Source organism: Heterodontus francisci, chromosome 32 (genome assembly GCF_036365525.1).
Source record: "Heterodontus francisci isolate sHetFra1 chromosome 32, sHetFra1.hap1, whole genome shotgun sequence".
Classification (NCBI taxonomy): domain Eukaryota; kingdom Metazoa; phylum Chordata; class Chondrichthyes; order Heterodontiformes; family Heterodontidae; genus Heterodontus; species Heterodontus francisci.
This window is the reverse complement of record NC_090402.1, coordinates 32,522,281-32,549,579: the sequence shown is the minus strand read 5'-3', so window position 1 is coordinate 32,549,579 and position 27,299 is coordinate 32,522,281. Positions and strand designations below refer to the sequence as shown.

General features: G+C 43.0%; 1 protein-coding gene across 4 annotated transcripts; it reads right to left on the bottom strand.

Annotated features, from left to right (window-relative positions):
* Positions 1-3,927: 3,927 nt before the first annotated feature.
* nelfb (negative elongation factor complex member B) lies at positions 3,928-26,878 on the bottom strand. Of its 4 annotated transcripts, none has more exons than XM_068012653.1 (14): positions 26,741-26,878; positions 25,840-26,118; positions 20,827-20,990; positions 19,040-19,139; positions 18,586-18,816; positions 16,793-16,978; positions 15,257-15,369; positions 15,076-15,178; positions 12,613-12,708; positions 11,192-11,334; positions 10,384-10,490; positions 6,772-6,913; positions 5,477-5,585; positions 3,928-4,866 (listed from the first exon to the last, which is right to left on the bottom strand). In XM_068012653.1, exons 2-14 carry the CDS (start codon positions 25,939-25,941, stop codon positions 4,729-4,731), a joined length of 1,734 nt encoding a protein of 577 aa, XP_067868754.1. In that variant the 5' UTR covers positions 25,942-26,118; positions 26,741-26,878; the 3' UTR covers positions 3,928-4,728. The 4 variants fall into 4 exon arrangements, with proteins under 4 accessions (XP_067868754.1, XP_067868756.1, XP_067868757.1 ...); XM_068012655.1 differs by having other exon boundaries at positions 25,840-26,103; XM_068012656.1 differs by having other exon boundaries at positions 25,840-26,027.
* Positions 26,879-27,299: the final 421 nt, after the last annotated feature.

The following is a 27,299-nucleotide window of genomic DNA, read 5'->3' as shown; positions in this document are numbered from 1 at the left end:
CAGCCTGCCGCACTGAACATTGAGTTCAATAATTTCAGAGCATGACAGCCCCCTATTTTACTTTCATTTTTAGTTATTTTTTCTTCTTTACATTTTTTACAATCTTTCTTTTTTTTTTGCATTTATTTCATTTCATCTTAGTTTGTTCAGTTTGCTTACCCACTATTTTTTTTCATGTTTGCACTTGCTGCTGTTCAATCTTCAGTCCGTTAACACCTTATCTGTACTAATGCTTTGTCTTTCAACACACCATTAACATATTGTTTGCCTTTGCTACATGACCTTTTGGTCAGCTATGTGGCCTTGTCCAATCTACACCTTCTCCTTTGTTATCTCTTGCCCCACCCCCACCTCACTTGCTTATAACCTGTGACATTTCTAATATTTGTCAGTTCCAAAGAAGGGTCACTGGCCAGAAACGTTAACTCTGCTTCTCTTTCCACAGATGCTACCAGACCTGCTGAGTGGTTCCAGCATTTCTTATTTTTATTATAATAAATTTACCATATCTAGTGTTCCACATTTCAAGAGGACAGGAGATTCTACCACAACAGAGTCAAGCAGTCAGAAAAGAGTCGCAATAGGAAACTTTGAAAAGAGAAAGGAAACCCAGTGGCTATCTGGACAAGCTGAACCTAATCTTTAAACGATTGATAGATTGACAGTTAGTCATGAAAAAAGGACAATGAGAGCATAATTGAGAATGCAAGGATGTGGTTTTCAGTTACAGCTAGTTAAATTAGTTTAAATCAATCAAGAAACATGCCCCCTCTCAATTAAATTTTTGGAAGGAAGAATGTGATTTTTCTAATCAAGATGAAGGCCGTCAGTGCTGAGGAGCATAACTTTTTTTGTCAATTTAGCCACACATGACAAGAGATCAATTATTTACAGGTCATATTGTGAAAAGATTCTTTTCTTCAATAATATGCCTTAGCCTGATCAAAAGAGCACCCTCTACTGCACCAGTGTGACACAGGGCCACAGTTCCATCCTTGCAGCTTCCCCAAATGTGAGTGAATTTTGTTAACTTCAATTCACTCATTAGTGGTATTTTTCTCCATGCTGCTATTGTATGCTTTTGGCAACCCAAATGCAGGTATCTACCTGCATGCCAGAGCTGACGGCAAGCTGTTCAACTTGGCAAGACTGTGCGCCAAGACCAAAGTACATAAAGTCCTATTCTAAGTTGCTGTTTGATGATGCCGCACTGGCATTCCATATTCAAGTTCACTTGCAACAGCTTGTAGATCAGTTCTCCCAGTCCTGCAAGGAGTTTGGACTGATGATCAGCATCAGAAGACCAAAGTTATGGGCCAGGACGCAGAGACGCCACCTTCCATCAGCATCGACAACCTCACTCTGGATGTCGTTGACAGCTTCACATACCTTGGAGCAACAAATCACCAGCAACCTGTCCCTTGATGCCAAAAATCAGCACCAGGATTGCCAAGGCCACAGCTGTCATGTCAAAGTTGAGAGGGCAAGTGGGGACCAACAGCAAACTAACCGAAAATACAAATCTCTGCGTGTACCAGGCTTGTGTTCTTAGCACCCTCCTTTACAGTAGCAAAGCATGAACAACTTATGCAACCCAAGAAAAGCAGATGAACAGCTTCCACCTCCGCTGCCTCCAACAAATTTTGGGCATCTCTTGGCAGGACAGGGTGCTGAATACAGAAGTACACCAGCTTGTATGATCGCACTCAAGTCAGCAGCGATGACATTGGCTGGGTCATGCGAGTCGAATGACGACCGCTGCATCCCCAAAGACATGCTCTATGGCGAGCTTGCTATCAGTAGGAGACCAGCAGGTCACCCAGGTTTCAAGGACATCTGCAAGTGAGGCCTCAAGTTGACCGGGATCAGATTCGATGCATGGAAAGCCCTTGCTGCTGTCCAGAATACCCAGAGACAAACAGTCAAAATGGGCATGGAGAAAGCAGAAGACAAAAGAAACAACCAGATGGCAGAAGAAAAAGAGCCTGGTGGAAGCACAAAAAAATCAGTCAACCTCAGGCCAACGTTATTCATCTGTACCAGCTGCAGAAGGGAATGCCACTCACAAGTCAGTCTCTACAGCCACAGCAGACAACGTTCAATCCAGAAGTGATATAAATCTCAGGCGCAGTCCATTGTCTCCTGAGACCGACAGATGCCATCTCTCTCTCATCTCTCTTTGTTAGCTTCACTCATTAGTGGTATTAACATATTTTCTCCTGATAGTTGCCTCCATATCTATGGTAGATACTCACATATAGCCAGGAACCTATTTGGACAATAAGTATGTTTTTAAAAAAAACAATTTGTCCTAATGCTTCTTATAGATTTAAGAGTGACCAATATCGTAATTAAAGAAATCACAAATTATCCATTATTTCATTGCTGTTAGTGTGCAAATTGGTTTTTGCATTTCCTATATTACAACAGTGACTACACTTCAAAAGTACTTAATTGCCAGTAAAGCATTTTGGGACATCCTAAAGTCACAGAAGGTGTTATATAAATGCCAACTCATTTTCTTTATGTGAAATGAAAGTAAAAGTCAAATAATGTTCAGAGCTAAAAACATTGCAAAAATATTTTTGGTACTTTCTAAAACAGAACTGGAAGTTACAGTCAGCAAATAAATTAATTTTCAGCATCTTGTGATAAGTGTACCTTTATGACAGAGAGAAAGTGTCACACATTAAGATACCACATTGACTGAAATCTGCCTGGGGCTAATGGTGAAAATTAAACTGTGGCACTTGATTTGCAGATTGCTAAATAGTGTTAAGTCAAGATGCTCCAGAAATGAAGCTGATTGCAATTGATTGACCAGCTTACAACATTTTGCAATAAAACAAATGTAGTTACTCAAATTATGCTGCATTTCTAAATCTTAAAATATTTCACAAGTGTTTGCAACTAGTAAAATCTTAATTTATTCCTCAGCAGGTTCAAATTAGTTGCAATCATTTTCAGTGTTTCTCTTATTTGTTCCAGCATGCAAGCAACACTGGCAAAGTTGCATTTACTGCCCATCCAGAGCTGTTATTTTTGCTCCCACAATGCTTCTGAATTCTGCTTACTCCAAGAGTATCAGAACTTAAAATAGTTTTCCTTACTACAGATTTTTACAATTGTAGATCATTACAGTCATCGGACAGCGAAAGCAGTTTTCACAGGTATTGTACCAAAACTCAAAATTTAGTTGAGTTTTGCCCATCAAGCATATTAAAACACTTCAACAATAAAAATTGCACTTATGTAACATCTTTAATCTAGTACAATGTCCCATGGTGCTTTGTAGGAGTGATTATCCAACAAACATTTGCCACTGAACCACATAAGGAGATATTAGGATAGGTGAGCAAAAGCTTAGTCAATTAGGCACGTTTCAAGGAGGAGAGAGAGAGATAGTGAGGCGGGGGAGGTTTCGGAAGGGAATTTCAGAATTTAGGGCAAAGATTAAATACAGACACCACTTTATTTGACAGTTGTCTAACCCTGTAGACCAAGTTGTAATCATATTAGCCATTGCGATAATGTTTCTCTTCAGCGACTAAATCTCACACCAAAGTCAGCAAAAATATTCAGATGCTCCAGTCCCCTAATTGGTTCTACCTCAACAATACCAGTTAACGGGACAAAGCTGGCCTAATTTTACTTCTCCTTCATTGTTGATCAACATTAATAGCAGCATGATCAATCAGTGGAGAAGGAATAACTTCCACCCTATGGGTGCATACCTCACCTAAGCACCATCCTACCTTTCCAGTAGCAAGACTATAATTATAGTGCACTGACAATGAAGGATCTAACAGGGGTTTTGGGGAACACATAATTCAAAAGAAAACTTCTAAGCTAATGTAATTAGCTTCACATTGTTGATGAGAACAGTTTTTCCAAGCAATGTGCACACAACAAAATGCCAATATTTAAACTTTATTTAAAAACAAATGATACCAAGTTTTCAGCACCTACCTTTTTATTGCTTAAATAAGAAATGAACTATTAGAACAAAATATTTTAGTTAATCGTGTTGAAATAAACACATTTACAATTATTTATTCAACATTCGATTGCTGCAACACCATTAAGTAATGTATTGCAGTACAGACACAAAGTTTCTTGCTATACTGATTTGGATCTTGAAAGTGACTCCTGTTACCAGTATACTTTAAAACAAAATAATTGAACGGCTCCTTGTTAAAAAAACATTTTTAAAAGATCACGATCCCAAGTATATACTTTTACAGACAAATATAGTTTCCATACCCTCTTCTGGTCAGCTAATATCTGACAGGATAAACCAAATAATATTCGTAAGGGACAGTAAATGCCAATAATAAACAGTTGAAAAATGCATTCAAAGAGAATTGCAGCGATAATGATCTTCAGTAATTCAGTTACAGTTCTTCGAAGTCTTCATTTGGACTTTTGGCCACATTCGTGCTTATGTTAAGTATTAATCTGCAGCTTCTTATAATTAGGCATTGCAGAGCTATGTGTCCAACATGTGCCCAACATGGGCTGCAGCCAAATGGAACAGTTCATTTAATTTCTCTTTATTTTGCAGTAAATGGGAAGAACATAAATTTTAGCGATCAAATGTACCACTCAGGACTTCAATTTTATGAATACGCATAAGGGATGACATAACTGATAAGTATGCAGTTACTGCGCTTCACCTTAAAATAGCAAATGAAGTCAGTCAATCTCGAATGCACAATAATGCTTCAATCAGATGGCAGCTGGTGTAGAGACAGTCCTCAATGGCAGTTCCAGTGGCGGGGTCTCCACTGTTGGCACAGGGCTCTGCTTAAGGCTTTCTATCTTCTCAGTAAGTTGAGTATACAACTCCTTCACTGCTTCAGCACTCTGTACACAAAATTAAAATGAAGTACATAAATGTCAAGGCTAAAAATTAACATTTTTTGACCTTAAAGTCTATCACATACCATTTGATACTTATCCCCTGGTACCAAACTATCCCAAGGCAGGATCCAATTACAATTTGAATGCCTGAATGTTTTTGTCTCTATCACCCTATATCAAGTAAATGATTCCAAACATTTATCAGTCTGAGTAAGGGCACTTCTATTCACTAATTTCAATTTATATTCTCTTTCAAAACCCATAAACCCACCACTCTGACCACAAATCTGTGAAGTATACAAATCTATACAGCACCTTCCTTTGGTAAAACAGCTTTCGCTGCCGTATGGCCTGAAAAATATACTATTACAGTACCAGTTCTTACAATCTAATCAACAAAGTTAAACTCAGCCAAGTTTGGTTAGATAAGAGTGCAATCAGGCTTTAAACTAGCTTGAATGTCTTGCTCATGCTCTGATATTAATGTTCCTTGTATAATTAACTGAAAAAAATACCATGCATTCATATTACTGATCTGCATCTTGTTTCCCTTCGTCTCCAATATCTTGTCCTTATATCTCACTTCTGATCTTTATACAAACGGTTACCTCACCTGTTTGGTAGGTTCCAATGCCTTCTGTAGCGAAACCATTTTTGAAGGTACCACTTTATGGTGAAGATGTAGCAGCAGTCGCAGGATATGTCTGTGCACATTTTCTTTACTGTAATAGAACGCGAGTCAAAACATTATGGTCCTTAGAGAGAATTAGAAAATGAAAAATTCTGTTGCCATTTCAAGAAGCAGGGATCTGTGTTACCTAACTTCCAATATCACATCTGGCAGTTATCTCATTGCTGTTTGTAGGAGCTTGCTGTGCACAAACTGGCTGCCATGTTTCCCTACATTACACTAGTGACTACATCCGAGAAATACTTCTTAGCTGTAAAGCACTCTCGGACACCCCAGAGCTGTAAAAAGCACTATATTAATGCAAGATTTTTCTTTCTGTACAGCAGTTCAGTTATTTGGATGACCAGTCGCTGAACAGCAGACACCATTTCTGGTACAAGAGAACTTCAAAAATTACTGCTCCTTTACTTCTGAGACCCAAGCTGCTGACATGAAAAGTACAGAAGCAGCACTTGTTTACTGCCACATCAGTATTCTTGGATTAAGTTACAACATTTTACTGTGATCAAAGCTATCTAAATTATTTATTTTTTATTTATTTAGAGATACAGCACTGAAACAGGCCCTTCGGCCCACCGAGTCTGTGCCGACCAGCAACCACCCATTTATACTAATCCTACACTCATTCCATATTCCTACCACATCCCCACCTGTCCATATATTTCCCTACCACCTACCTATACCAGGGGCAATTTATAATGGCCAATTTACCTATCAACCTGCAAGTCTTTGGCATGTGGGAGGAAACCGGAGCACCCGGAGGAAACCCACGCAGACACAGGGAGAACTTGCAAACTCCACACAGGCAGTACCCAGAATTGAACCCAGGTCGCTGGAGCTGTGAGGCTGCGGTGCTAACCACTGCGCCGCCCAAATTAGACAGGCAGTGAAAAATAAAGGTTGGACAGTATTGATTTTATGTCACTAGATTTCATTAAAACACTTAGTTAATACCAAGCTTGTCAAGAACATCTAGTTCAGAACTCTGAACCATACAAACTGTTTTATCTCAACTCATTCCTGGAACCAACTTCTTGAACACACTGAAATTGAATGCAGGATTCAGTTTCAGCATTTATTACAATGCAAACTTGAGTTAAATGTTTTCCCTCATTGGTTTCAGCATGAAATATCCCTAAATATTCCTTGGTAATTACAGTCCTTCCTGCAATGCATTCTATAAAAGGGACTGGATATACAATTTTCTTGTTTTTTACCTGGAGAATGTTGTAAGGATGAAGCCATCAAACAGTGCAGTACAGAATTCCTCTGTAGCAAATTCTTCCATCAATAATGTTAAGTGGCTAGTAAATAGGTGCAAGAAAATATCACTGAATGCCATGTCGTTGTAGGTTTCCACTGTGATAAAAGATAAAAGGACATTTAGCCACCTCAGTTCACACTGAAATTTGTTCTTAAACTGCAGCATTTTCAATTTCAGGAAGAAGTGAGAATCTACAAACATAAAATATAAAAGACTAGAAATTTTGCTTTAAAAGTTAACAAAAAACCTAATTTGCAATTATTCTATGACCTCTGATATGAATTTAGACAATCATAGTGGAAGTTTCATTATCCACCAGAATGGAGGAACCCACCTACCTTCCTGATACTAATGGAAATAGTCAGAGCAACATTTATGCTGGTGTTGCAAAACTACAGCAAGTCTGACTCTGCTGCACAATTCATTGGTGAATGCAAGTTACCTAATACATTCAAACTGGGAAGTGAGAACACTCATCTCATTCCCTGAGATTTGAGCTTATGATCAGATCCAGACCTACTCCTGTTAATACTTGAAAAGAACAGTACCAAAATGTATTTTATAAAACAAGTTTAACTAGCTGTTACAGTTTTAAAACATTTAAATACATTGTTAGATCTCAAAATAGGTAAAGGCACTGGCCAATATAGCACAAAGTCACAAGGACTAGAAGATCACAGTTTCAGTTCCTGGTCTGTGCTGAGTAAGCTGATCGCATCTTGGTCAATGATTGGGCTGTTAAAATTGGCACCCTGGATATGGATGAAGACCAAAAAAAGCCAGGGTTTCCACTGATTAATATCCAATATCCACCTTGGAAAACTGTGCACGTATCAATACTGGGTGAAAGTAAATTTGGGCTTGGCTGCGACGCCCTCTATGGTTCAATAACCTGCCAAGGCTTATTTTCTGGGCTCATACATGAATATAAACCGGTCAAGGTACCTGACTGTGCCAGTGGAACTGTACCGCAGTATGATTCATCACTTTTAAAAAAATTAGGAGTAGCAGAACCATATTCACAATTAAAATATCCTTCCTGTCATTTCTGTCTCTGCAATGTATCCACAGACTCCAGTCTGGAAGTCTAACTCTATCACTGAAACTTTAAACATCACTAACAGATCTCCTGTTGCTTTGTCCACAGAAAATCAGGAGGAAGCAAATTTGGTTCAGAGTAGAATAGCGTACGTAGGTATACGTATGGGATCTGCAGATTCTGGAGCTTGTGAAACTCTATTCAAAATGAAACAAGTATGCAGCAATTGGCATGACTATATTGCAGAATGGTGATGCCCAAATAAGGAAGGTGTCTCACAAATAGAAATATATTGCAGATTATATATTTGATTCTATGCAGAAAAAGAAATCCTCACCCCAAACACTCCTCCTCGGTGGAACTGTGATTTATTTGTACTCCTTTCAATTTAGTATACTGTATTCACTGCTCACTATGTGGTCTCAGTGATTGCTTTGTAATTTAATTAAATAGGACTCTAGAGACATCTGTGAAGTAATATCATGCTAAGCTACAGAGGTGTAGCCAGTATTCATACACAGACTGTGAAATCTATAGTGTTTGCATACACTTGGTGGCTGGACTGGGGCTTCTCAGCACCAGTTACATGTCCCTATAGTTCTGTACAGTTCTACTGCCAAGTGTAACATAAAGATACAGTTTCATAAGAAACAGTTTTAATGTTTTGCTAAACCTCACACACATCCAAAATCTTCTCCCCTACCTTTTACTTATCTGTGCGCTAATTAGCAATATACAAGTTAATCACTGCAAGTACAATTTTACTCTTGCAGCAAATGAATTTATAGTAAACAGATGGATGCTTTTAGAGGGATATTAATTTTCTTGATAGATTTTAAAACAGTGTTCTTGCTACCGTTCTATTAAAGTAATCTGCAAGCATACTCTTGAAAGTTAACAGAGAAAAATATACAGCACCAATGTTGCCATGAATCTTATTTTGGTACCAATATCCTTTAGAAGGAAAAACATGTTTTGTGATGGTTTTAACCTGTCACTTCAAGTTTCTCCCACCTGTGAAAGACCTGTCCTTCAAGCCAGCATCATACAACTCACAATATTAATTTACCACATCGCTGCTGTTACCTCTTCCCCTCCCTCTCAGAACCATGATATGGTTCCCTTGCTCTCACTATACACCCCACCAGCCTCTACTTTCAATGGATTACCCTCCGCCACCTCCAGCGTGATGAAACCACCAAAAGCATCTTCCCCTCCCCTTTCAGCATATCTCAGAGGGACTATTCCTTCTGCAAACCATGGTCCACTCTTTCATCACTCAAAACACCCATTCTCCTTCCTCCAGCACTCTCCTGAGCAAGCGCAGGAGATGCAACACCTGCCCTTTCATTTTCTCCCTTACGACCATCGAGGACCCCAAACACTCATTCCAGGTTGAACTGTGATTTACTCATACTTCTTTCAATTTAGTATATTGTATTCACTGCTCTTGATGTGATCTCCTCTGCACAGGGAGACCAAATGCAGATTGGGTGAATAGTTTGCATAACACCTCTATTTAGTCTACAATTGTGACCCTGAGCTTCCGGTCACTCGCCATTTTAATTCGACACCCCACTCTCACCTCTCTGTCCTTGGCCTTCTACAGTGTGATAATGAAGCTCAATGGAAACTCGAGGAACTTTCGATTAGACACTTTATTCAACATTGATTCCAATAACTTCAGATCATAATCACAGCTCCTATAGTTCAGACAGCTGGTGCTGGTAATGGTTCTGGAGTTGTCATTACCAGCTCCCCCAGAGCCATCTTTTGTTTATTTATATGTCTAATTACCATCCTTTTTGCCTTGCACCATCATCCCTTTTATGATTTAATCATCCCCGCCTTCCACCTTATCACAGACCTCCCCTTTTGTTCTTTTCTCCCCCTCCTCCCTTCCCTGCCTCTGTACCTGTTCAGAGATTGTTAAATTTCCAACTTCTTCCAGTTCTGACGAAAAGTCATCGACCAGAAACGTTAACTCTGTTTCTTTCTCCACAGATGCTGTTGGACCTGCGGAGTATTACCACCCTTTTCTGTTTTTATTTCAAAATACTCTCCACAGACACATCCCAAGTTTGGAAGGACTAAGTCTATTTTACTGCTGGGTGCTTTTCCACAGGAGGAGTGGATACAGTACAAAGATGTCACCCACCCACCATTATATTTTACTGGAATCCTTACAAGTAGTGCAAATATAACAATTCACAACTCATCCCAAGCATGAAAGCTCTGAACACTGCAGATAGTGAAGTGAGTAAAAGTAAATATTTGGGTGTCTACTACAGTACAGTAATAGCATGGGTACTGAGAGACTATGACAACGACACTTGGCCCCTTTCACTCTGAACCACAGTATATACACCATACATGCACCTGACATAGGTCAAGATATACCAAGCACCCAATTTTATTTTATACATGATTAATAAAGATGTGTGGTAGAGCTGGTAAAATATTTATTAAGGAATTTTTAAATAAACCTCCTAAAGTAATTGTCATGTAATCAGTGCAGGTACTCACCCAGTGAAGGTAGCAAGCGGAGAATGGCATTCTTGTTCCTCTGTTTTGTAATATGCAGCACATAGTACAGTGCGATTTCACAAGCTACACGATTCTCCAGAATGAACCTAGCAACAGAAGAAACCTGAAAGTTTTGTCTGACCTCCAGTTATTTTACTTAGAAAGCAGCATGCATGAGCTGCAGTATTTCACTTTCTGTACATCATTTCCTGCTTTACACTTTCTGGTTTGGACTCCGTACGTCTCAGTGGGGATATTTCATTCTGACTAGAGGAAGAACCATGCTGTTGCTCGCCCTGTTCACAGACGCCAGAATTACCCTGGATTACGTCGGATTAGAGGAAATTTACGCTGATAAGCCTGCAACACCTGTCAGCAGGTTCTGTTCCTTCGGCACTGAGAGCAAAATCCAGGCCATTGCTTCACAAGAGATTTGCAAGGAATATATATGTTAAGTACTATTTGTATTGATGCTCACTTTTCTTTAAAGATGAAAATTCATGTTAGCGATTTTCTCCTCCTTCACTATTCAGGGGCAATCCTATCAGTGTCTTCAATCCCTTTTTCTATCAAACTTTCATTTTGTGACTGAAAAATAATAATTTAACTTCATGCTTTGTTAACTTTGTAACTCAGTATCAAGAAGCCAAATCCAATTCTTTTGACAATATTCTTCCCAAATCCTCCATGACAGTGTAAATGTTTTGTAAATACTATACAATACTTAATGAACTATCTGTTCTCATAGCGATAATAAATTTATTTCCAAAATTCAAAAGGTAAAATTGACAACTGGACAAAGACATACTTAATGAAAGATTCTGGCAGGTTGGTGGGATACAAGTTTGCAGCCTTCTCCTCAGTTGGCAGTTTTTGGTCCACATTGAAACTATGATCATCGACCACAAATGCCATCAGATTGGGTAAGAACTTAGTGATCAGTTCTATCTCCTACAGAAAGATCACAGACAGAAGTGGAAAATACTTACAAAACAACTTATTCTTTGAACATAAAGACCACTGTTTTAGACCCCAAATATTTTATTTGTCCACCCATCCATCTTCTTATTTAGAAACTATTATAAAAATTATAGGCAATAAATATTATGCTAAGCCTTTGCATATTGCTGTTAACATCTGCAGACTTGTACTGTTACTGAGGCTTTATGCACTGGATGCAGACTGAGACAGAAGGTATTTAAACATCTTAGTGTCACAATATAAAAGTTAAAAAAGTGTCACAGTGATAAATCAGTCAATAAATGCACTAAATGGTGTGCCACAAAGTCATGCAAGCTCAGCCAGAAAATATGGGAACTATCCCACTACCAAATTAAGAAACAGGCAAAAGTCATTTCGTTAAGAGTCAATCAGTAAACACTGCTGGATGTACACGTGTGTAAATACTTGGTGATTAGTGTCAGATTTGGATGTGACAGCTCCCATAGTTTCATGGTTAACTGGCCAACAATCACAATGAACAGTCACCGAGGTGCTGCACTGGATCTCCCCATCTGTAAAACTGGATCAGGAGGGATAATTAGAGGAGAAAGGTAAGGATTAAAGGAAATGGTAAATCTGTGATGAAAACCTTGCCAGATCTATGGCAGCTATCAGTAATAAAACAAAAAATATGTTTTGAATGCAATAATTGTCATGGTTCCTATTTTAAGCCTTGTAAATCTATTTTCTCTGCAAAACAGTTGTGTAGACCTTTCAGTTAACACCGCCTGAAGGAATTCTCCTGCATCATCTGTTTTATCATCATTGACATATGTTCAGACCAAATGTGAGCAGTTAGCGTTTTGAAATCTTACATCTACTAAAATGTAGCGGAAGTGTAAAGGAAATGATTTTTTTTTTAAAAAAAGGAAAAAAGTTCCACGCTGTCAATCAGTTGAAGGAAGTGACATGAATGGCAACAATCTGACTTACTAAAGCTGGATCTTGAATGTCCCACCACCTTATCCATAAACCCATAAAATATATTGTGTACACAAATATGGAGTGCTTTATAACTGAATATATGAATTGCTGCTTCTCTATGGAGGGCATTCAATTTTTCCTTAGAGGTTAAACAATGAAAAGCTGGTGTAGAAATGGCTACCATATGCAAGTTGTATTCTCATGGCAAGCAAAATATAATTCAACTTGCACAGTAAGTTCATTTACTGTGTAGAATATTAATAACCAATACCATAAAGCAACAGATTAGGTTTCCTAACTTACCATTTTTGGCTCCTTGAACACCTGACTGTCAATCATATCCCAGGCCCCTTGACCCAGTGAGAGCATACGCAGCAAGAGGAGGAGGTCTGGACTGTCCTGTTGAGTTCCACAATTATGAGTCTTCAGTAATACAGTAATCTCAAGATATTTTAAGGAAAGCTAGATTTTTAAGGAACAGACTTCTTTCTCACTTTTTAAAAAATATGCTATCAAATCATACTAAAACTACAAAAATACAAAGCAGTATGGAATAATGCAGACCTCTATTTGTAGCAGACAAGAAGAATATGGATGTTTGTACATTGGAACAACACTTGTATTTACGTAGCATCTTTAACGTAGAAAAGTATCTCAAGGCATTTTACAGGAGGGTAAGCCAACAAAAATTGATGCAGAGCCAAAGGAAGGGTGATTAAAAGCTTGGTCAAAGAGGTAGATTTTAAGGAGGGTCTTAAAGGAGGGAAGAGAGGTGGAACATCAGAAAGGATTAGGGAGGGAATTCCAGAGTTTGGGTCTAGACTCTACAGGAACGGCACCCCTGCCCTGAAAATTAGCATTTTGAGTGCAAGAGAAATGCTTTGGTAACTCAGTAATGAGCTCAAACTAACAAGCTTTCACAATTCTTTCAGAGAAAAAAAAAGCCTGAAATTCCACAAATAGTAATATTATAAGCTAACCACAAAATGGTTCTGGAAAACAAATACTATACAAGCTAATGTAACGAGCACTAAAAAGGAAATGCAGTAAGTCATAGAGTCATACAGCACTGAAACAGGCCCTTCGGCCCACTGAGTCTGTGCCAAACAACAACCACCCATTTATACTAATCCTACATTTAATCCCAATTTCCCTACCACATCCCCACCTTCCCTCAATTCTCCTACCACCTACCGACACTAGGGGCAATTTTACAATGGCCAATTTACCTATCAACCTGCAAGTCTCTGGCTGTGGGAGGAAACCAGAGTACCCGGCGGAAACACACGCGGTCACAGGGAGAACTTGCAAACTCCGCACAGGTAGTACCCAGAACTGAACCCGGGTCGCTGGAGTTGTGAGGCTGCGGTGCTAAGTACTTAACAACAAATTGAAAGTAACTGTTATAACAATTAAAAATGTCTTTTATAAAATCAGTTGACTTCATTTACAGTGGTTTTACTTTTTACACATTTTGTCTGTCAATGTCTCACGCTTAAGGCATCTTTTAAAATGTCAAATAATTGCAAAGAAGTATAAACTTTTTTTCCCAATAATTATTTAAAAAGTGTCCGCTGCATCACAGGGCAACTACTTTGGTTGAGTTTCTGAGCTCAATAGTGGGAGAAAGCTGAACTGAAACATTTGGATTGAAATCACTGATTAAGTAATTTGTGTAAATTGCTGTTAGACCTGATGTTAATTACACACTATAGCTCAATAATCCCTCCAAATTCTTTCTGCACTAATGTTACTATTTAAACAAGAATAATGGCATGAGAGATGGGAGTGGGCAGAGGAATGGAAAGAAGGAAAAGGAAGTTCAAATTCTGTAGTTTTGTCAAAGGTCTGAATTAAAACAAAATGATGGCTTATCACACAACAGGATGGAAAGTTATTTCACATAGGGCGGCACAGTGGTTAGCACCGCAGCCTCACAGCTCCAGCGACCTGGGTTCAGTTCTGGGTACTGCCTGTGCAGAGTTTGCGAGTTCTCCCTGTGACCGCGTGGGTTTTCACCGGGTGCTCCGGTTTCCTCCCACAGCCAAAGACTTGCAGGATGATAGGTAAATTGGCCATTATAAATTGCCCCTAGTATAGGTAGGTGGTAGGGGAATTGAGGGAAGGTGGAGATGTGGTAGGAATATGGGATTAATGTAGGATTGTATAAATGGGTGGTTGATGGTCGGCACAGACTCAGTGGGCCGAAGGGCCTGTTTCCGTGTTGCATCTCTAAATAAAAATAAATAGACAATAAAGCACATTTTCTGCTTATAAGTATGAAGACCATCAAGAGTGTATGCTGTATTGCTGGTACGAAAGGCCAGAAAAAATATGATCAGCATTTTTTCTGAACAGCTGCATCAATTCTTTGCAGATATGTATATTCTCTAATTAGCATTTTTCAACACTTCTCTAATATGGTTAAAGCTACCTGATAACTAACATTAAACCAAAAGTTACATTAGACATACCTTGAACACAATGTAATGACCGGTTACATTTTGTAATTTGACCAAAGCCAAACCTTTGGGGTTTCTTATTATTTGAACTTCTACTTTGGTGACAGAATTGACTAAAAAATGCTTAATGACAGTTCTGTTTCAGGCACTGAATGTCAACTTTGGGCATTGCACTGCCCTTATTTAAATCTGTTAAGGAAACTAACTGGGTGGAACTGTGTGTTCAAGTTATGAACTTTAAGTTCAAATGAAACAGTGGTGAACTAGGGCACTAGTCTTCAGAAATTAACCTATGAGTACTTACTCTGGGTAATGCATCCTGGCTGACCAATTCCTGCAGGTTTTTCACAGTACTCAGAGCCAGAGTATTTATTGCAAAGGGGTCACAAAGGATCATTGAGAGGTCACTGAAAAGAAAGTGTTACCCAATAAAACAGATTGCACCCATATAAAGAATGATAATTGTTCACTGGGAGCTCACTCACCCTAACACCTGCTCCTGTCCCTTCTTAACTCCATCCAAGAAACCCTGCAATTCACGAGCTCTCTTTGCATCTACAAATCTCTCTCGAATGCAAGCATCAAGGCACCAGGTAAACTGTAAACAGAGAAGTCAATTTTTTTATTTTCAATTTCTGGTTTTAAGATGTTGTTTAAATTGCAACAGAAAAATACTTAGTTGCTGGAATTCTTAAATAAAAAACAGAAAATGCTGGAAATGCTCGGTAGATCTGGCAGCACCTGTGGAGAGAGAAACAGAGTTAATGTTTCAAGCTAACGACCATTCCTCAGAACTCTGAAAGATCACTGTCCTCTGTTTATCTCTCCACAGGTGCTGCCAGATCTACTGAGCATTTCCAGCATTTTCCGATTTTATTATTTAAATTGCATCTATCGTAAAACAATTTGAAAAGATATAAACAATGAATACAATGTAATGCTTATTATGAAGAATCATATTGTTCCATTAATCTATTAATACACAACCAAAATCATTTCTACAATAACAGAATATTCTGTACTTTCATATACGATCTCCAGTTCTTTCTTAGCACTATCTAGCATAAGACAGTTAACTGGAATAATTTGAGATGTTCAAAGATAAAACTGCAGAGTGCATCCAGTATTCAAATAGTGAATGCAACAAGGCAATGTGGAGAATCATTTTCTAGTCTATATCTAGTGTACTGAAGGCTTTTTGAAACAATGCCAGGTCATTGGAACTACTGAAGATAAGGACGCCTCTTGGATTTGGAAGCTTTTTGTCCTCAAGGTGGTGGGGGAACAGAGATAACCAAGTCTAATGTCTCAAGAGTGCAATTTCAAGGCCTAAGGGTTCAACAGGAATGCCCACTGGCCACCTGGGAAATTCTCCAAATTGGACATCTCACAACTCAGAGCTCACAAGAAACTTTTCACTGCGACAAGTTTCGGAATGTAAATACTAAAAGGTTAAATGCCTGTATATAAAAGCTGTTTTCATTGAGTGGAGTTCAAATTTGATATTGACTTCGAAGTTCCACATTAAGCATCCAAAAAAAGTGAATGAATAATGCAATGTGATCAAATGCACTTTTACTGCCCAAACATGTAACTAACAAAATTAAATTCCACAGTCAAGTGAACACCCTGGACAACCCTCCACCACAGGTGGGTGCCACTGCTTCTGGCCACACGGGCAGGCGTGCCCAGGTTGCTCCATGTAAAGAGGATGCCCTCTCAATGACACTGAAAACTCCAACAGAGTTAGTACTGGAGGGAACGATCCCTGCAAAATGAATAGGATTGCAACCCGAGGAATTTCTTAGCCAATATCTCTTTATATGAGGTAGTTACATGTTCTGGACTTCAAAACACTAAAATAATTGGTTAAGACACAAGCAAAAAGCTACTGCCAAGTAAAACTGTTATCTGTTACCCAGTCACTAGTTCTCACTTTAAAAATATGGCAGCAAAAGGGATGAGAGATCTACTTTTCATGTTGAAGTATGTGTAATGTACCTGTCAAAACATCACTGTACCTTGTGACAAGGATCCACAGAACATATTTCACTGATATCTAGGTCATGTAAAGACATCAAAAGTTCTGCCCGCAGAGTACAATAATGGACGTTTCTTGTCCGCAGGAACAGAGTGCGCAGAAACTGGAGAACCATGTCATACAACTTCACATTTTTCCCAATCATATTGGTTAATTTCTGAACAACCTAAACATACAAGGGAAACAGAACCATGAAAATATTACAAACAAAGCAGGTTATCTTCAGACAATGAAACTTTGAAGGCTTGCAAAAGCAAAACTTTACATTTATTATTGCTGGAAAGTAATAAATAATATTTTTCAAACCCTCCTTGTGACAGAGAATACTCAGTGACAGACACTGGGTATAAAATGTCTTTTCCCCCAGTAATAACCCCCAAGTGCCTATTCATTTTCCACATAATTGTGGGATCAATTTCTGATTTATTTTTGCTCAATATTTTCTCCCCTCTGTTCTGGAGTTGAAAGCATGGACTTCTAGCTGGTTTTCTTGTCATACCTCAACCAAAGTGTCCATTTTCATGTTTACACAGGATACTGGCAAAATACTTGACCAAAAGCAGCATTTCCTATAACCCAAACTTGTCTTCAACTAGCAGAAATCCTCTCTACCTCAGGAATGCTCAAGTCGAACAGAGTATCCCCATCGAATTTAACAACTGAGCGTTCAGGTTCCCCACCACGTGCCCATGATTTCATGCATTTTCTGAAAACTAAGTTCGCATGTCTAAGTTATTGCCAGATGAAGGTGAGGTTGAAGAAGCAGCCTTCTCATCCTCCAGTAACTCCTCCCCTTTTTTATCTTGACACAAAGCCCCATGGTAAGACTTGTAATGCTAAATCTGCAACAAGAAAAAGAAAAAACAAACTAAAAGATAAAAACAAAGGTTTTTAAAGAAGAATATTTATATAAGTTAGCTAGAATGTCTGTAGCCCTTAAGCAGTTCACCCTAGTCATCACAACTTTCCAAATCATCACTATGTAGTTTTATATAGTTCACAATTTTGATTAGAAAAGGAATTTAAAGATTTTCTACAATTGTACAAAAAAAGCGAAATTATATACAGTTGTAGGCATGAAAGCATATTTCATCAAGTGAACGTCTTCATTCATGCCAAGTGTTATTCTCACAAAAAAAATTCTGATTGTTTGTCAAAAGTTAACTTTATTGCTCAATCTCTCTCAAACTTCTTGCCAAATCCTTGCTTCCTACCAGCCACTACATCAGCCTCACCTCTGACTTGCCATCAACATGGAGATCCACTTGTGTCAACACCACAGATTTTCAATAGGTACATGGGGAGATGGGAGGGAGATCTCAGGGCTCCATAAGGTCTTCAGATTTCTGTCTGTACGTAATAGTTAAGCTTCTGCACTTGACCTATCACGTGACTTTTATTGTTTTATACCAATAAAGCACATTATTCTGAAAGTTGATACTGTCTTTCAAAAGTAAGAACAGGAGTGTGCCAAGCTTTTTAAAGAGTCCCTGAGAATGTGACTGGAGTCCCAACAGAGAAGAGATTGACAAACCACTGTTAAAACAAAGATTTACAGAATCCAACAATACAGAAAAATATCTCACAGCCATCGATACTGCCTTTGCCTGCTAAGTAGCTAAAAGCCAGTGAGAAACTGTGAAGTTTCTGAAAGTAACATGAAAGGATTTGCTTGAACAAGAACCAATCCATGTATAAGACAGAAGTGAGTCTCTGTGCCAGTTGCGAAATAATCCCTCTAAGCTTCTGACAACAAGCTACCCTGGTCCATACCTCTCCCTGGCGTCTGATTTTGGGGGATGCTGAGAAGAAGTTGTGCAGGACTGACAGCTCACTGCTGAAGAGGGCATTTTCTTTCTCAACGATATACTGTTTCAACAAAGGGGAGACCTCGTCTCCAAACAGTGCCTGGTTATCCTGCCAGATCTGACGTTTCACTTCGGTGGCACAAATTTTGTACAGCTCCTTATCTGCCATCACCAGCTTTAGCTTCTCTTCTGGTACCTGTGAAAAAATATGTTACACAGGACCATTATAATGCAAGGTAAAGATTAGATGAGATAGAGCTAATGGAGGGAAGAACATTGGACATACCAGCATGAGGCAACTCCAATAAGCTTTTTAATATTAATTAGATCAAGATTTTATTAATTGCATCAGAGAAAATCTTAAGCACAGATTTAATTACAATACCAGCTGGTCACTTTTCAAATGCTGTTCTACTGACCTTAGGTAAGTGTTTCATCACACACATCACAACGGGCTGTATAGACGGAACTTTAACCAATGGAAAACATTTCCCCAGCAGATCTTCAAGCTTGTTGTACCTGAGGAAAAATGTTCAGAAAAATAACCAAATGGTAGCAATAATGGGCTGGATTTTACCGGGTCCCCGACATTGGGCTCCATGGTGGGGGAGCGGGGTGGGGGTGGGGACGAAGATTGCTCAAGTAGAGGCCAGCCACAGAGCTTGAAGTCGGGAGGGCCCAGCCAGATTCTCCCGGTGGTGTCGAGGCTACATGGTGGTCCCCTCCCCTGCCATTGGGGGACAGGACCTAAAATTCAATATGTAAATCAATAAAATTAATAAATTTAAATGCATTCACCTCCAATCTTCCAGGCCCATCACAATCTTCAGTGCGGCGGCTGGCACTCCTGCGCCTTTACTTCCCCATCTGGGGAAAGCTGGCATGACACCGGTGGGGAAGGGGGAAGAGTTAAGATTTTTAGCGTGAGGGGAGCAGGGAACGGGGTCAAATAAATGTAATGAGTGTAGGGGATGGTGGGACGGGGTGAACTTTAACTTTGTACAGTCGTGGGGGGAGTCAGATTTCAAAGGTAAGTGTTTTGTGGGGGGGGGGGGGGGCAAATACTTAATGAAATTTTTATTGGGGTTTGGAAAGGAGCATTAGGATTTTATTTGATATATTTTGGGGAGGGGGTGCATCTTTTAAAATTTAAATTTGCCATAAGGGCTGGCTGCCCTTTAAAAATGCCTGCATCAGACAGCCCACCCCTCCACATGATTTTGGGGGCGGGGGGGGGGGGGGGGGTCGCTGCTCTTAAAATCCAGCCCACTATGTGCACAAGAATGAAGAACTAACTTGATGAGCAAGTATCTGGATCAAGGAATCACCTCTATTTATTTAAGATAATTAAATAATGTATTTGGCTTGAACCTCATTCACCTATAGATGAATGATCAGTGATTTGGAAATGGACAGAGTAATTTTTTTGCATATTTTGTATGAGTAACTTTTCTGTACTGGAATGCTAACTTGTTCAGTTTTCTCATTGATAAAGTGGATCTTAACTTCAGGACTTTTTCCCCCTCTTGTTCTTGTTGACAATTGAAATCCTGGGAAATGTATCCCCACAAGCAATTGAGACTCTGAACATCTAACTTACTTCAATAAACTGAAGACTTCACAATTTTATCCAGAGTTAAAAATGATTTTTCCCTCTTAATAAAACAGAATAGATTTTGAGGTGGAGGTGGAAACTTTCAATCTGTGTGTGTGTTCACACAAGATTACAAACTCAACATTGGGCTAAATTGGAGTACTGTCAGACACATGTTATCAAAAAAAGCTCTAAAAACCCTACATATTATGTTTACTACTCAAAAGGAGGTTGACACAATGTATGTGCGAAAAAGACACTCATTTTTAAAGTGTTGATAAAGGAACAAAACTTACAAAGCCAGTTGAATATTCAGAAAAGTATTTTTTTTAAATAAGTCAGTTATTATTGAGGGATATACAAACTGCACTGCGACAGAAATCTTTCATTTCAAGCATGGCTTGGCAACAGGATAGACATTTCAAGATAATTCTCAACACTTGCCATGTATCAAATTTCTAACCAACGCGAACTCTAGCCATTTACCGCTTGTGGTTATAAAATTTCATTATCAGATTTTAGGTGAAATATCTCAATCGTTACAAAGCTGGAAGAGGAAATTTAATTAATTTTGCCAGATGCCACACTACCATATGATTTATGTAACTCTACCTGTCTCCATCTTTTCCCTCTGATGCTATGGTGGCAACCTTATCCAGCAGTTTTTCTCGTAGTTCGTCAAATACAGACTGGTGGAATTCCAGCCTGGGAATACTGTGCAGGTCCAAGAAAGGTAAAGCTGACTGCAGGGATGGCAACAAGATTCCATTTTCAATCTGAATTCATCAAAAAAAAAACAAGTCAAATTGTATACAAAAGGAAACTGGGAAGAAATCAATTGCGATCCCATCCTACTTTTGGTTCAAGTGTGATGATGCTGACCTTTTGAACATGCCTATTAGATGGGGAAAAGGTTGCCAACTCCTCCACAATCTAACAACTAGTGGGGTTCTAATAGTGGATTTATACTTTTATCTGATGGCTGCAAAATTTTAATCCTAACCTATTGAAGCAGAATCGCAATACTTGCATATAGGAAGACAGGCTCCAACACCACCTCCATCACATGCACTGAATGCTTTTTCCAAAGTCACAGCTGCAGACCATCAGAACCAACATCTGTTTACCATTAATTCTGTAAGCAGTACATGACATTATAATCTGATCATGGAGCAAGTAAGATCATTTGTTTCAGCATCATATTTAAGGAAACAAGGAATTAGTTGACCAGATTTGCATGCAAATATGATAACCATTCTCCTGCCGATTCATCAATATACCATACATATCACATTGTGGCTTCACAGATCATTAGAAAAGGTTACAGCTGAACGGCTGTTACAGCCAGCTTGCACCTTCCCTCCGTTCAGCACGTTTCCCTTATTTTATCAAGTACCAGCAACTTAGCATTTAACAAATTAAATTCAAAATCAGTACCAATGAGTACAAAATGATCAGCAGACTAGAAAATCATAAATTTTTCCTAAAATCACTATTTTGGATAGAAATTTCTCCTTTCAATACAGAAAAAGATGCTTAAAATAATTGGGGACGGGGCAACAATTTGCATTTAGATGGTGCCTTAAATGGAGAAAAATGTTCCAAGGCACTTCACAGACGCACAATCAGAAATAAATGGATGTTGAACTGAAAGAGGAGATATTAAGAAGAGGGAGGTGGTGCAGTTTAAGGAGAGAATTCCAGAACGTGAGGCCTAGGCAGTTAAAGGCACATCTGCCAATGGTATGGGGAAGGGGAGGGGGAGGGCATGAGAGGCCGGATTTAGAGGAACAGAAAGTTGGGGGCTGGTGCTGGATAAGAAATAGGGAGGGGTGAGACAATGAAGGGATTTGAATACTAGGATGAAAATTTCAATTTGGAGACATTGGGTGACAAGGAGCCAATGTAAGTTCGCAAGGAGAGGGTTGACAAGATCAGAACAAGAGAAGGGACGGGTTGCGGGGGGGGGGGGGGGGGGGCCTCTGGTCGGGAGGGCAGGTGGGTGGGGGAAATCTGGGCGGAGGCAGGGCGGCAGATTTGTGGGCGGAACCAGAGCGGGGGAGAAATCTGGACGGGGGGGGGAGGGAGAAATCTGGACGGGGGGGGGAGGGAGAAATCTGGACGGAGGGGAGGGGAAAATCTGGACGGAGGGGAGGGAGAGAAAATTTCTGGGCGGGGGGAGGAGTAATCTGGATGGGCTGGCGGGTGAAATCAGGGCGGCGGAGGGCGGACATGAGAAATCTGGGAGGTGGAGGACGGGCAGGTGGGTGGGAGAAATCTGGGCGGTCGAGGGAGGGCAGGCGGGAGATATCTGGGCGGGCAGGAGATATCTGGGCGGCGGAGGGAGGGCGGGAGATATCTGGGCGGCGGAGGGAGGGAGGGAGGGCGGGAGATATCTTGGCGGCTGAGGGAGGGAGGGCGAAATCCGGGCGGCCGCGGACTTGCGGGAGAAATCCGGGCAGCCATGGGCCCGTGAGAAATGCGGGTGGCCGAGGCAAGCGGGCGGGCAGGAAAAATCCGAGCAGCCGGGCGCAAGGAATCCGGGCGGCCGAAGGAGTACGGGCAGGCGGGAGAAAGCCTGGATGGCGGGCGGGAGAAATACGGGCAGGCGGGAGAAATCCGGGCGGGCAGGTAGGAGAAATCTGGGCGGGCGAGAGAAAGGATGGTGATTCTGGGCGGATTTGGGTAGTGGGGGGGGGGGGGGTGGGCGGGAAGAGAAGGATTTGGGGGGTGGGGGGGGGGGGGGAAGAGAATAATTTGGGGGGGGGAAGAAATGGATACGGGGGGGAGAAGAGAAGGATTTGGGGGGGGGAGGAGAAGGATTTGGGGGGGGGAGGAGAAGGATTTGGGGGGGGAGAGAAGGATTTGGGGGGGGAGAAGGATTTGGGGGGGGAGAAGGATTTGGGGGGGGAGAAGGATTTGGGGGGGGAGAAGGATTTGGGGGGGGGAGAAGGATTTGGGGGGGGGAGAAGGATTTGGGGGGGGGAGAAGGATTTGGGGGGGGAGAAGGATTTGGGGGGGGGGGAGAAGGATTTGGGGGGGGGAGAAGGATTTGGGGGGGGAGAAGGATTTGGGGGGGGGAGAAGGATTTGGGGGGGGGAAGGATTGGGGGGAGAAGGATTTGGGGGGGGAGAAGGATTTGGGGGGGGAGAAGGATTTGGGGGGGGGAGAAGGATTTGGGGGGGGGAGAAGGATTTGGGGGGGGGAGAAGGATTTGGGGGGGGGAGAAGGATTTGGGGGGGGGAGGAGAAGGATTTGGGGGGGGGAGGAGAAGGATTTGGGGGGGGGAGGAGAAGGATTTGGGGGGGGGAGGAGAAGGATTTGGGGGGGGGAGGAGAAGGATTTGGGGGGGGGAGGAGAAGGATTTGGGGGGGGGAGGAGAAGGATTTGGGGGGGGAGGAGAAGGATTTGGGGGGGGGAGGAGAAGGATTTGGGGGGGGAGGAGAAGGATTTGGGGGGGGGAGGAGAAGGATTTGGGGGGGGGAGGAGAAGGATTTGGGGGGGGGAGGAGAAGGATTTGGGGGGGGGAGGAGAAGGATTTGGGGGGGGAGGAGAAGGATTTGGGGGGGGGAGGAGAAGGATTTGGGGGGGGGAGGAGAAGGATTTGGGGGGGGAGGAGAAGGATTTGGGGGGGGAGGAGAAGGATTTGGGGGGGGAGGAGAAGGATTTGGGGGGGGAGGAGAAGGATTTGGGGGGGGAGGAGAAGGATTTGGGGGGGGAGGAGAAGGATTTGGGGGGGGAGGAGAAGGATTTGGGGGGGAGGAGAAGGATTTGGGGGGGGAGGAGAAGGATTTGGGGGGGGAGGAGAAGGATTTGGGGGGGGAGGAGAAGGATTTGGGGGGGAGGAGAAGGATTTGGGGGGGAGGAGAAGGATTTGGGGGGGGAGGAGAAGGATTTGGGGGGGGAGGAGAAGGATTTGGGGGGGGAGGAGAAGGATTTGGGGGGGGAGGAGAAGGATTTGGGGGGGAGGAGAAGGATTTGGGGGGGAGGAGAAGGATTTGGGGGGGAGGAGAAGGATTTGGGGGGGGAGGAGAAGGATTTGGGGGGGGAGGAGAAGGATTTGGGGGGGGAGGAGAAGGATTTGGGGGGGGAGGAGAAGGATTTGGGGGGGGAGGAGAAGGATTTGGGGGGGGAGGAGAAGGATTTGGGGGGGGAGGAGAAGGATTTGGGGGGGGAGGAGAAGGATTTGGGGGGGGGAGGAGAAGGATTTGGGGGGGGAGGAGAAGGATTTGGGGGGGGAGGAGAAGGATTTGGGGGGGGAGGAGAAGGATTTGGGGGGGGAGGAGAAGGATTTGGGGGGGAGGAGAAGGATTTGGGGGGGGAGGAGAAGGATTTGGGGGGGGAGGAGAAGGATTTGGGGGGGGAGGAGAAGGATTTGGGGGGGGAGGAGAAGGATTTGGGGGGGGAGGAGAAGGATTTGGGGGGGGAGGAGAAGGATTTGGGGGGGGAGGAGAAGGATTGTTGGGGGGGAGGAGAAGGATTTGGGGGGGGAGGAGAAGGATTTGGGGGGGAGGAGAAGGATTGGGGGGGAGGAGAAGGATTTGGGGGGGAGGAGAAGGATTTGGGGGGGGAGGAGAAGGATTTGGGGGGGGAGGAGAAGGATTTGGGGGGGGAGGAGAAGGATTTGGGGGGGGAGGAGAAGGATTTGGGGGGGGAGGAGAAGGATTTGGGGGGGGGAGGAGAAGGATTTGGGGGGGGGAGGAGAAGGATTTGGGGGGGGGAGGAGAAGGATTTGGGGGGGGGGGAGGAGAAGGATTTGGGGGGGGGGAGGAGAAGGATTTGGGGGGGGGGAGGAGAAGGATTTGGGGGGGGGGAGGAGAAGGATTTGGGGGGGGGAGGAGAAGGATTTGGGGGGGGGGGAGGAGAAGTATTTGGGGGGGGGGAGGAGAAGGATTTGGGGGGGGGGGAGGAGAAGGATTGGGGGGGGGGGGGAGGAGAAGGATTGGGGGGGGGAGGAGAAGGATTGGGGGGGGGGAGGAGAAGGATTTGGGGGGGGGAGGAGAAGGATTTGGGGGGGGGAGGAGAAGGATTTGGGGGGGGGCGGAGGAGAAGGATTTGGGGGGGGCGGAGGAGAAGGATTTGGGGGGGGGGGAGGAGAAGGATTTGGGGGGGGGGGAGGAGAAGGATTTGGGGGGGGGGGAGGAGAAGGATTTGGGGGGGGGGGAGGAGAAGGATTTGGGGGGGGGGAGGAGAAGGATTTGGGGGGGGGGAGGAGAAGGATTTGGGGGGGGGGGAGGAGAAGGATTTGGGGGGGGGGGAGGAGAAGGATTTGGGGGGGGGAGGAGAAGGATTTGGGGGGGGGGGAGGAGAAGGATTTGGGGGGGGGGGAGGAGAAGGATTTGGGGGGGGGGGAGGAGAAGGATTTGGGGGGGGGAGGAGAAGGATTTGGGGGGGGGAGGAGAAGGATTTGGGGGGGGGGAGGAGGAGGATTTGGGGGGCGGGGGGGAGGAGGATTTGGGGGGCGGGGGGGAGGAGGAGAAGGATTTAGGGGGGGGCGGGGAGGGTGCGACTCCCTGTAAACACCGAACTCTCTCGACCTGGACTCGGGTGTGGGTCGACAGCAACACACTGCGGGGCGGTGCCAGGCTTGGCCCAAGCCCTGAGCTTCAGCCCGGCCCCGCTCACCTGGAACTGGTCGATGGCTTTCAGCGGCTCGGTGCAGTTGGTTAAAGTTTCCTTCAGATCGTCTCCGCTCGCGATGCCGAGTTCCTGCAGCCCCGAGAACATGGCGCCTGTTACCCGCTCGCTGGGGGACCGGGTTCGCCCTCACACAGCTCCGGCTGCAAACCAGCGGCCCCGCACTCGGGTTCCACCTGCGACCGAACAAAACCTTCCTCACAGTCTGAAAGAACAGCAAGTGCTGGGAATACTCAGCAGGTCTGGCAGCATCTGTGGAGATAGAAACTGAAGTAACGTTCCATCACAAACTTGCCCACAATCGTTGGTCGTTGCAAAGGCAGCTCTCCTCAGTCTCACTTTTACATTTCCTCTCTGATTAATTGTTTAATTTTCATTCACGTAAACACATCGCCATGACCAACTCGGAAAGGGAACTTTCCAAATGTTGGGGAATTGAAAGAGCGCCTGTTTCCACACAAGCGAAAGCTCATCTTTTCAAGGTGTAAAACCTTTCACCACCACAATCAGCTGTTTTCAAATAGCATTTGAAGCTGTCAGCATAAAGCTATCGGGCTCAGTTGAGAGCAGAACTGAAGGCTGGTGGAATTGTTTGTCGCAGTGATGGTTACCATTAAAATTGAGGCAGAAAAGTTGATAAAATGACAGTCTCGAACCATCAAATCTAAAGGCATCTTTACTTCGTGTTTGTCAACAACTGTTATATTGGACTGAATTTTACTAGCCCTCGGGGGTCGTGGCGGACAGGCCTGCCACGACCCCCAGCAGGACGAAGGGCCCGCTGCATTTTATCGGCAGTGGCGAGGCCTCAGTGCGGTCCCTGCAAACTCGGCAGCGGGGCCTTCATTTTACTATTAAGATTAAGTTAAAAAGATGCAAGTTAACTTACCTTGTCCCGGTGACTGTCCCATGCCAACACTCCGGCCACTGGCCGCAATGCCATTCGGAGTTCTGAGGCATGACACTGGTGGGGAGGAGGGTGCGGGCAAACACTTTGTATTAGCTGTGGGGATGGTGGGAAGGGGTTGAAGGACAAATGTTATGAGGTTTGGGGTGGGGCGGTGGTCAGGTTGGGAATAAAGTTCATTTTGGTGATATAGGCCCAAAAACAAACATTTTGTGCCAGGGTGGGGGAGGTTAGGATGGGAAAGGGCCTCCAGCATTTATTAAAATATTTTATAAACAATGCACCACAATATAAAACTTTCAAAATTAAAATTTCTTCTAAGGGCTTGAAGTTCTTTAAAAATGGTGCCATTGCCTGCGCGGTGACGCCGTTGCCAGGGACGGAGCAGCCGCCCCCAATGACATAGAGGGGGCAACGGCTCTGCCCCCTCCAACCGAACGAGCCCCCATGCGAAATATCACGGGGCTCAGTGACACGCATCCGCGCAGGAAGACTGCCAAAATCAGAGCACGCCGCCACAATTTGCAGCGCATTCATAAAA

Bases quoted from the DNA above. Each gene is read 5' to 3' on its own strand.
- nelfb (XM_068012653.1), bottom strand. From the start codon at position 25,941: ATGTTCTCGGGGCTGCAGGAACTCGGCATCGCGAGCGGAGACGATCTG. The intron at 16,979-18,585 runs GTATGGACCAGG...TTGTATGTTTAG, and splicing joins AAATCAGACGCCAGGGAGAG to GTTGTTCAGAAATTAACCAA. The intron at 4,867-5,476 runs GTGAGGTAACCG...TTTTGTGTACAG, and splicing joins CATTGGAACCTACCAAACAG to AGTGCTGAAGCAGTGAAGGA.